This window comes from Anser cygnoides, chromosome 5 (genome assembly GCF_040182565.1).
Source record: "Anser cygnoides isolate HZ-2024a breed goose chromosome 5, Taihu_goose_T2T_genome, whole genome shotgun sequence".
Lineage (NCBI taxonomy): Eukaryota > Metazoa > Chordata > Aves > Anseriformes > Anatidae > Anser > Anser cygnoides.
In genome coordinates, this window is record NC_089877.1 from 57,623,203 (window position 1) to 57,634,044 (window position 10,842).

Below are 10,842 nucleotides of genomic sequence, written 5' to 3' on the forward strand. Positions count from 1 at the left end.
TGGGAAACGCACTGGTTGAGGTATCAAAGTTCTGTGTATTTTCTCTATATAACTGTCAATGTATGCAGTGTATAATATAACCTCACATCTTGCCAGAGGTTCTATGAACAGTAACTTAAAGACTGTTCTTCACAGATACAATTTTGAATATTTTACAGATTTAAAAACCTGGCACAACAATACAAGTCAATGTTTCCAACATTGGAAATAGATATAGAAGGACAACTGAAAAAGCTAAAGGTAAGGATATAGCACTTAATATTTGTTCAGTTTTGAGTGAAACTGTAGAAAAAATATTTTAAATTGAAATTAGAAAAAAACCCTATTTTTTTAGTTAATTATTATTGCTGATAAAATAATTAATTTAAATGACAAGTGTATATGTTAAGGAAATATATGTTGTCGTTATTGTAAAACCTTTTTAGTACGAGTAACTGTTTCATAATAGAACGTTCTGTTGTGGGAATTAAAATACATTTTGTAATTAATGTAATTATTATTCTCATACAATGTTTTACTTTTTAAACTCCAAATAACTGTGTTAAAGTAGTCAAGAGAATGCAGAGTGACACTTGCAGTTAGTGGTTTCATTCTGGCCATGACTGATCTAGGCTACCTGAAAGACTTCATACTTACTAAAGAATTGTTTGTGGAGTCTGTGTTTCAAGATCCTGGTGTTATTTATAAAAAGACATTTTTCTTATAAATTCAGAAGAGCCACTGGTAAAATGTCTTTGAATATGTAAGAAAAACATACTGAAAGAATATCTCTTAACTTCCCCAAGTTTTGTCTGGTACTTGTTCAGAGCTAATACCATACCTTTAAAGATATTTTTTATAATATTCATGGGAAGTGTTTTGTTTTGTACTGTTTTTCCTCTGGAGCTTGAATTATTTCTAAGTCCCGGTCTATTATTTGTCAGTGTGTCTAGACTATAGTCCATCAAGAAAATGAGGTAGGCATACATCATCTCTGTGAACAGAAATGGTATAGAAATCATGGCATTCCAATGCCAGAACAAACTGTGTTTTCTTATGTGACTGGTTCAATATATTGATTTGTTTTTAATAGACTATAAGCTAATCTTTGAAATTTTCAGGTAAAAAACAGTTAGTGAAGCTGATATGTTAGGGTTTTTCTCTATGTTTCATCCTTCAAAAGCGATCACAGTGTTCCTTCCAGCCATTCAGGTAGCGTTATCTGGGAAAGTTGACATTTACACTCAAATTTGCAGGGATATGCTGAAAAAATAAGACCGATGGTTCGAGATGGCGTATATTTTATGTATGAAGCTCTACATGGCTCCCCAAAGAAGATCCTTGTTGAAGGAGCCAATGCAGCACTACTTGATATTGACTTTGGTAAGTTAAATTGTAAACTCGATTTAACTCCTAAGAGTGTAGTTTTATTTTGATTTGTGCTTATATCTTCTTTGTAAACAGTAGGAAAATAGGGACACAAAATAATCTTTGATAGGATCAGATCTCCCAAAAGTAAAACACAGTAAGGCAGAGATCATATCATTAATAGGATTAAATGCTGAGGGTTTAAATATTGATTTTTACTGAAGTTTTATTCCAGTGGAGTTGAAATTTCCCTCTTAGATATTCTTGTCTTTATCACTTCTAAATGGTCGTGCACCATGCCATGCGGCTAGCCCACTGCAGCACTGCTGAGAGTAATTCCTTTGCTGTGGAGAGAGGATTAAACCAGTGCAGATAACCTGTAAGCCTAGTTTCTTCAGTTATCTCTGCTCTGCTCTCTTACCAAAAGTCTAATTAAACCACTTAAGTCTCCACAAAGGCGAAACAGAGCTGGAGAGATGCTCTGATCCAAAGTCACAGTGTAGAGGTCTTGATTAGCCTCCTAAGGTGTAGCAAATTTGCAGCAGATACACAGAGCTACTTGTGTAGGGCACTGGGAATGTCAGATTGTGACCTTTACACCAGGCTGTCTGTGGATGTTGCAGAAATACTTTCTGTGATACATAGGGCAGTGAAAAAAGCTTTATACAGCAACAGCATCCTGTAATAGATCGAGTGTCTGATGGAAGTAGTACTGAGATGCTTTTAAATTTCTCCCTTGGGGGCAGTCCTCAATGAGAGCTGCAAAGGATGAATGCAAAATAACTTGCGCATTGTAACAGATCACACATACTTGATACTTCGTGTGTAAGAAAGTAGTACATTTTCTTATTTGGCTGTGTGAAGTTCTTGATCACTAATAATATGTTAATACAAAAATGCCAGGATAAGGCAGCTATTTGACTGGAAAAAGTCATTCATTTGTGGGGTGGGGGTGTTGTCTGTGGAGCTTTAGAAATCTAAATACATATCATTCACTACAGGAGGAAGCAATTTGGGAAAGAACAGCTTAATTTGTTCTCTTTAGGCAAAACGGGGGAAAGTAGTAAGGAGTATTTACCCTCGGCTTTGGCTGCTATTTCAGTTCAGCTTTAAAGCCAAACATACAGATGAAAACTCCTTTAAAGGAAAACCTTCTCTTAAAGGCAAGTCAGTCTTAGTTTCTTTTCACTGCTGAAACAGGATTGTTTTGTTTTTCTGACAGGCACGTATCCTTTCGTGACTTCATCGAACTGCACTGTAGGTGGTGTATGCACTGGACTTGGTATTCCCCCCCAGCACGTTGGTGATGTGTATGGCGTGGTGAAGGCGTATACTACTCGGGTGGGAATTGGAGCCTTCCCAACTGAGCAGATTAATGTAGGTTTACTGTTACAAAATGTAATATATACAGTTGCCAAGAAATAAGTTCAAGGGGTAAGGGTATACTGCCAAATAAATAGGCTCTATAACAATGCTAGGCTGTTGCAATCATGAAGACAGGAGTTGCCTGATAAACTTCAGGCATTTTTCTTCAGAGGAGAGAAGCACAATCGTGGTGACATTATTTTGCAGTGACAGTTCTCTTGCAATGAATGATATGAAAACAGATATCATTGTATGTAGTCTAGTTAGGTGCATTTCAGTGGGTTTGTTGTACACTGGAGCTGTCAGCACATCTCAGGAAAGCTTAAATTACAAGATAGAATTTATGAGCTTAACAGCCTTTGTTCCATATGATGTACTGAATAATTTTGGTGTGTGTCAGCCAGTCATGCACAAATTCATCAATAAAAAGAGGGGGACAGATTTTGATTCTTTCAAACTCTCTATTATATTTTCATTATCACGAAACCAGAAAGCTCAGGATATTGATTAGAGCCATACACACAGCATTCTCCAGGTCAGTGATCTGAATTTGATTTAAGGATGTAGTCACTAAAATCCATTCTCTAATGGCTGCAAATGAATTAATGGTATCCTTTAGTTTTATAGATCATGAATGTGAAGTTTTCTTAATTTTTTTTCCATGTTGTAAAAATTGCCAACCCAAACAGAACAGTTGGCATTCCCATATTGTGGTAGAACCTAGGAGCTCTAGGCATGAACAAAGCGTCTATTATCCTAGACATTGTACAAGCATTGGTCTGTCCCAAACATGTACAGTCTTGTCCCTGAAAACAATAGATGCCAAAAGACAAGATTGAGAATATAAATGCAAGCTCATAAAAGAAAAAAATAGTTATATTAAATAAGTATCTTGGAAATAAACATCTTGTGTGTGAGAGGCTTTACTCTCCAACTAAGTCACATTCTAAGAAAACTTTTTTTACTTAATTTTTTATATTCTTTTGCTTTTCCATAAAAAAAAGCTTTGGGATTAAACAACTGTATTTTTCTTGCTATCTGTCTGTATTTGTTTATATTTTCTTTTCTTGCTGCATTTGTTTATATTTTCTTTCCTTGCTATTTTTCAGTGAAATACCATCATCATTCTTTCTGTCTTCTTGTAGGAAATTGGAGATCTTTTACAGTCCCGTGGCCACGAATGGGGAGTAACAACAGGCAGAAAGAGACGCTGTGGCTGGTTAGATCTTGTCATTTTGAAATATGCTCATATGATCAACGGATTCACTGCGTAAGCATCACAGATTTTGCGCTACATTTGGAAGTGATTATTTTGTGCTTCGCAGAATAAATATGTAGGTAACATTAATATAAGTCAGTAAAGTGTTACATTTTAAGCAATTAAATTATTCACAGCGGGCAACTGAAAATTGTCTTGATGGTACAATAATTGACAGTGGGCAAATGAAAATCGTCTTTAAGCTAATAATAATTTTATCTCCTTAGACATTTTTTTTTTCATATGGAGTGATTTCACATCATCATAAACATGATTTTTTTCATACGTGTTTTCACTTTACTTGCATCAGATGACCAGTGTAGTTTGGATCAATATAACAGTTTTTGCAAATTGTTTGCTTTTCTTGATCCAGTGCTTTCTTATTGACTTATTTAAAAACCATTGGTTTTGAGTTTTGGTTGGCTCTAGTGGATCAGATTGTAGGACCCATTGTGCATCATTCAGACACATTTACCTCTTTAAGTGAAATAGGTGGGATCACACAGTGTACAGTAGCTGGCACAGCTCAGACAGGTTCGTTTACCTAGAAAGGTGTATTCTCATAATGTATTATAAATGCTGCTTTTAATGGTCTGAGCTTTTATTTTAATTGGGACTGAGTGACTTATTTGGTTGATGAAATATATTTTCCATTATAAAATAATTTGAATTGATGTTTTAAAGGAAAAGTGGCTGTTTAAAGGAACTGGTCTAGACCATAATGCCATCAGGCTAGCTTATGTCTAATGCTGGTAACTATAGTGAGCCATTAATTTAAAGCTGATTATCAATCTGTATTTTCAGAAAAAGTTGCATTACAGTTGTGTTCATATAAGGTGTGAACTTACTCTTTGCATTCAGGCAAATTGTTTATGTATGCAGACAAGTAACTGTGGGCATTTCAATATTTTATAATCTGAGACTTAACTGGTGTTGTTTATGCTGTTAGTGCTACAATGAAACAATACGTATAATGATCTTTGTTCATTAATTTATCAGAAGGGTTTTTAAAATCCTTTTTTTTGCTTGAATTTATATTTCGCTTTTTGTTAAAACGGCTCTGGTTTATGTTGGAATATTTCTTAGGAAAATACTATATTTCCTTCCATTTCAGTTCTATACAATTACTTCACTTCCATCAACAAAACTGTTATGTCTGGTAACTCTGACACTTAAAAACGGAAGATAAAATCTTGGAAAAAAAAAGCTGAAGAACTAGCTCTATGTTGCTTCTTTCCCCAAAGTTGGTCTTGTTTACTCTTTACATTCAGCATATACTTACTGGGCACATACAGCATGGGCTATATATGCATAAACTTGGCCAAATCCTTCTCTATTCATGATCAGTCAAGGCCTGGTATATTGTTTCTAGAGGATTTGACTAGTTTTAAAATGCAGTTTTATTCTGATCAGTGACTGCTATGATGTCTTCCTGAGGTTCTATTTTTGTCTTCCAATATGCTCATTCAAAAGATGGAAAAGGTTCATTAAACTGATGACACCGATAGCTCAGACAGAGTACTGAAAGTAAGACTCAGATCTTCCCGACTGTACTGAATACAAGCATAATCTGGCATCTAAAACCAAGTGAAGTCTGTTTTAAAAGTGTAATTTAGTAAATAAGCTTGTCTTATAGTTGTTGTGAATCGGGAAGAATAACAGAATTAATTACTATTGGTGACACAAAGTGACGTGCCAATGTACACACCCAAACTGAATCCAGTAAGTAGCACTTTTACACAGTCAATTTGCATTTTAATGCACAGAACTGAAAACTCTGCACCTGTATGAGCAGCCAAGCATTTGGAAACACATCTTAGTAACTCAGTCATGTATTCATCCCAGAGGCATGAATTCAATTAACAATGTTCATATTTGTGTATTTTCTGCTACTGGGTTGCCTGAGTTGGATCTCCAAATACAGAGCTAGGGGGAAAACAAACAAACAAACAAACAAACAACAACAACAACAGGTGGAAGGGATTGATGAGGAAGATGACTAAAATATTCATCATGTGTATGACTCTAACCGATGTTTTTCTGTGCAGTTTGGCCTTAACAAAGCTGGATATTCTTGATGTCCTTGATGAGATTAAAATTGGTGTTGCTTACAAATTGGGTGGAAAAAGAATTCCATATTTTCCAGGTATGCTATTAAATATCTATGTTCATTTTTCTCTTTCCTGCCTGTTAAGTTGTATATGTTGGGAAAGACTGCTTCTTGAAGTCAGGCTTGATTTATTTTTTTTTTTAGACCTTGTTGTAGAAATTTTATTATGCACGTGTGCAAATCTGAACCAAAATCAGAACTATTCTAAACTTCAAGTAAATTATTTCCTCAAGAATACTGCTGTAGTTTACTGACAACACAGGGTACATCTTAAGGTTTTGACAAGAGGAAACTGGATTACTGGGTCCTCTTGAATCAAAGTTATCTTCCCAACTAACAGAAATTAATCTAAATTAAGAATGATTTAACTAACCAACCAGTAAAAATCCTGTGAGTTTTTGTTTGTTTGTTTTCATTTATCTATTTTTTAATGTTGTCAAAAAATCTTGTTGGTCAAGAACCATAAGTGTGCTCTGTTAAGGTGGAGTAGCTAAACTCAGCTGTGATGAAAATTCTTCTCCCACAGCTAATCAAGAGATATTACAGAAGGTGGAAGTAGAGTACGAAACAATGCCTGGGTGGAAGACTGACACAACTGGTGCACGAAAATGGGAGGACCTCCCACCCAAGGCCCAGAATTACATCCGATGTGTGGAAAACCACGTTGGAGTGCCAGGTAAATCCTTCTGCAGGCGTACACATGAGGATGCCACAATACACAGAAAAAGCTATGTCAATGCACGCAATTCATTAGTCAGGGAGTGGCCTGATTTGGGCAAGAGGTAATGGAAGTGTCTGTGGTTGGGCTGATGATGGTAAATGACACCTTGCCAAGAAGGTACAAAGGGCGATGTTTTGCAGGCTGCAGTGTTGCAAACAACTCCAAGCTGCTGCTGACAAGAATTTATGCAGAGGAAAGATGAACACATACTGTTCTTGGCAAAGTGCTGCCTTCTGACAGTGAAAACTTAGGAATCTCTGCACCATGCTTCAGTGCATAGTTAGTCTAATGTCCTCCCTTTACTAGTCTCTTCATTTTGCTTCCTGCACTGCATCACTGTTTGAACATAGACTTCTCTCTACTTTTAATTTTTGGCCCTCTTCCACACTTCTCAGTGTAAGGAGATAAATGTGTAATGGCTACATGACTGTTTAGCCCAATTCTTCCACTTGGGAAAATGAGAATCTTAGCAGGTGTTTAGCTATACATCGTATCACTCAAGATAATGAGAGTTAAACCTGCAACAAACAGGCTTGACCTTCTCTTAGGTCTTCCATCTGCAATGCTTTAATTATTTTGTGCATTTTGAATACAGTATGTATGCATCTAGTCTGGTAATGCAACAGAAGTAAAGTGATTTTTGGACGGTAAAACTTCCTGGCAGTGTATTTCAGCACAGAGTCGGCTAGTTTGTTTTGAAGCATAATAAAATGCTACCATTCATTCATTGTATTTACTCTCAGTAATTCTTCTAATAGATGGTTTTTTTCCTCCCTAGTCAAATGGGTCGGAGTTGGAAAATCAAGAGAGTCAATGATCCAGCTGTTTTAAACAAAGGAAGAACTTCAGTGATGAGAAGCACAGTTCAGTGTTCATCTGTTCGTTACTGCTGCTTCTTCAAAGGGAGACACTATGTAAAACCAACATGTTCTTCTAGGAATTGAATAGAAACAAAATACATATTCTGCATTGTACCATTTTATTTATCTTAATGTCTCAGTACATTCACTGTAAAATCTACTTGGTGGCCATCATCAAAAAAAAAGTGCATAACGAAGTAAGGAAAATACATATTTTAATTTGAGCCATGTTACTATTCGAAAGACATCCAGAGTTATTCCTTCTTGCTGAAGCTGGCATTAAACCTTTTCCAGCAGTTACTGGGTGACTTCAGAATTGTGAAGATTGCATTTATTCTTCAGGTATTAAAAAGTCTGTGTCTTTAGATTGGCAGTAATAAAAGAGACACTGTGTACTTAGAGTGTAGGATTATACAGATTTTCAATTTATAAAATACAGTAAAGTTAGGTAGGTATTTTTGACTGCACAAAGCAAAGCAAATACAATTATCTATAATTTTTATATAACTATTTTTGTAAGAGCCCACTAAAATGTATGGAGAGAAGCTAAAGTATTTTTATCACAGAGCCTGTTCTAGTAACTGAAGTGACATCTGCAGAGGGGCCAAGCTGGAGAAAGTTGACCTAATAATTCTTTCAAATACCCTGTGTACTAACAGGCAGTCCCTGTGGAGACTGTCAGATGTGCAGTCTTCATTTTATGCAGTAGGTAAGGAGGGAATGAAGATGGAAGGAAAGGTCCTCAGGGTACAAAACACATGGGGAGAGTGGAGCCAAAACAACACATTGTGTTTCCTCAGTGAACCTGAGATATTTCTTCCTGCTAATGCAGTGATTGTAATTTCCAACGTTTTACTGTAGTTATCTGTTGAGGATCTTGGGACTTGCGGCTCTGTATGGCACACTCGCTTCCACAGCTCCTGTGTTTCCAAGAATAAATCAATGCATGACTTAACGATGACTGCTGCAGTATTTACACCCCTCACACATTTTGACCTTCCTCAGCAAAATGTAATACCTAATAATAGAAGGGGATGACATATGGCAGCCAGGGTTCAGACATGTAGAAGCCGTGGAGAAGTCCCCAGAATCTTCAAGAAGGTTGGATTTCTTTGTGGAACTTCTATAATGGCTATATTGCAAGAGCTCTCAAAAAAAGACCTACCTCTTGTAGAGGAAAAAGAATATGCTAGAAGCTGAGTTATTCCATAACTGGAATTTTCAGAGTAGTTGTTTCTTTTCTATATATGTCTCAGAGAGCTATAACAATATTTTTGTATCATTCCCTGAGGCTGTGGAAAAAGGCATCACAACCAGTAATGTCATTATGTAATGTGTGAAAATAATCCCTTTTCTGTGATAGTAACTCAAAGGATACAAGACAATAACATTCTTTGCATCAGAGATGGGGGGAAACAAAAACCTATCTTGTGTAACTCATGTTCAAAAACATTTGTGTTAAGAAACAGTTGCAAAAGTACTGGCATAAGCACATAGCATGCACTTATTTTAACTCTTTACAGATGTGTTGCTGCTGGTAGGGCAGAATTTTTACACCTTCTCTCTGCAGTACAGTCTCTTCCTACCTGGTTCACCACAGACTATGGCTTCATGCCTTAATCAAATACTTAACATCTAATAAAAAGAGCCCAAAGCTGTGAATCCAGAATTCAGCCACAATTCCTTTGTTGGTCTTTGACAAGTGATTTAATTTCTATTACTGTTTTTCAATCTGTAAAATAGCAATTAGGAAAACTTCCACACCTATTTTACGCTATTTTTCAGAAGTCTGTGAGTCAAGTCCTGCAGTCCTTGCTCTAATATACGTGAAGAACCTCTACCCTTCATATTTATGAGTGCTCTTATGGAAGAGCAAAGAGATTTCTGACCTTACTTAATGTTTGCAAAGCACTTGTGAAAGGTGCTTGGTAAGTGCTAATTAGTACAAGCACTGTGAAATGTACGTCATTTAGATGAGGTAATTTAAGCATAAGGATGCTTGGAGATACAGTAATTAAATTTTGTTTTCATGTGGCTTAACTTTGTGACATTGGCCTACTGAATGGTCTAGATCTATTCCTTTTCTTGGCCTCATCTCCATGGGTGCATTTGTGTTAGGGATGGACGCTATATTTAAGCTTTTCTTGATTTATAGACTAAGTCCACAACAACTAACAAGCCACTTGGTGCACTGAATAACTGGATTAAATCTGAGGGAAGTATTTGGCATATTAAAAAGAAAAACAAACAAACTTTTTTTTTTTACCTTATTTTTCACAAGATTTCTCTGTTGTTCACCTAATGTTTCATTTTCCAGTATTTTTTTCCATTAAGTCTCCATTAGATCTACATTGCTTGTATTCGTATTCAAGGTTTCTTCAAAAACACAGTGATGTTGACAAGGGACTTGATACAGTAGACAATTATCCTGTGACTTACTCTGTTGCAGTAAAAATATCATGCATTTCATTTCATAGCATGGGTTTTTTTAAATGAAATTTTACGCCTACTGAATTTCACGTGTTGTCACTGAATTAAATGTGAATAAGTTCAGGTTTTTATTGAAAAGCTCTCTAATCTACTGAGTGACATAATGCTTGATAAGAACTTTTTAAATGTAAAGTTGCTTTCATTTTTGCCATTTCCCATTATTTTTTGAATTATTTTGTATTGTTTGGAATTTCATTTTAATAACAATCACTGTGATGAATTTGACTTCTTCTTTCTCCCCAACTAAATGCAGTAATAATGACTGAAATCGGTTGACGCATCATCCTGTTAGATATCTTGATGGAAGAATAAGGGTAAATGTCTACCAAAACAACACAATTTGTTGTAAAAATTAAAGTTTTTAAAAAGCAGCAATTACTGATTCACTCGTGCACATTAATATATTTGACATATTTGCTCACACTTACCCTTATAACATGGCCTTCTTAGTCAGGTGTGTGCTTCTTAACACGTGCAGTATAGGATTTTGAAGCTTTTGTAATTTTTAATTTGGCTTTCTATGGTCTGACAGTTTTGGCATGATGCACTTCATAAAAGGAAAGAAAAGCATTTCCATAGTAATGTGCAAACTATGCTTACATCTTTCCCTCTATGCAGATTTTTCAGATGAATTTTGGATCCACACCTGTTATTTTGTCCTGGAAGACACATTAAAATCAATTTAAAGTAA

General features: G+C 35.8%; 1 protein-coding gene across 1 annotated transcript in view; it reads left to right on the top strand.

Moving 5' to 3' along the window:
• ADSS1 (adenylosuccinate synthase 1) overlaps positions 1-10,842 on the top strand; it is a 28,692-nt gene extending 17,850 nt beyond the window's left edge. Inside the window, exons 7-13 of the mRNA XM_013182980.3 lie at positions 159-240; positions 1,236-1,362; positions 2,570-2,724; positions 3,858-3,982; positions 6,019-6,116; positions 6,607-6,756; positions 7,580-10,842. Of these exons, the coding sequence (XP_013038434.2) occupies positions 159-240; positions 1,236-1,362; positions 2,570-2,724; positions 3,858-3,982; positions 6,019-6,116; positions 6,607-6,756; positions 7,580-7,632 (790 nt within the window). The 3' untranslated portion in view covers positions 7,633-10,842. The remainder of the gene's footprint in view (positions 1-158; positions 241-1,235; positions 1,363-2,569; positions 2,725-3,857; positions 3,983-6,018; positions 6,117-6,606; positions 6,757-7,579) is intronic.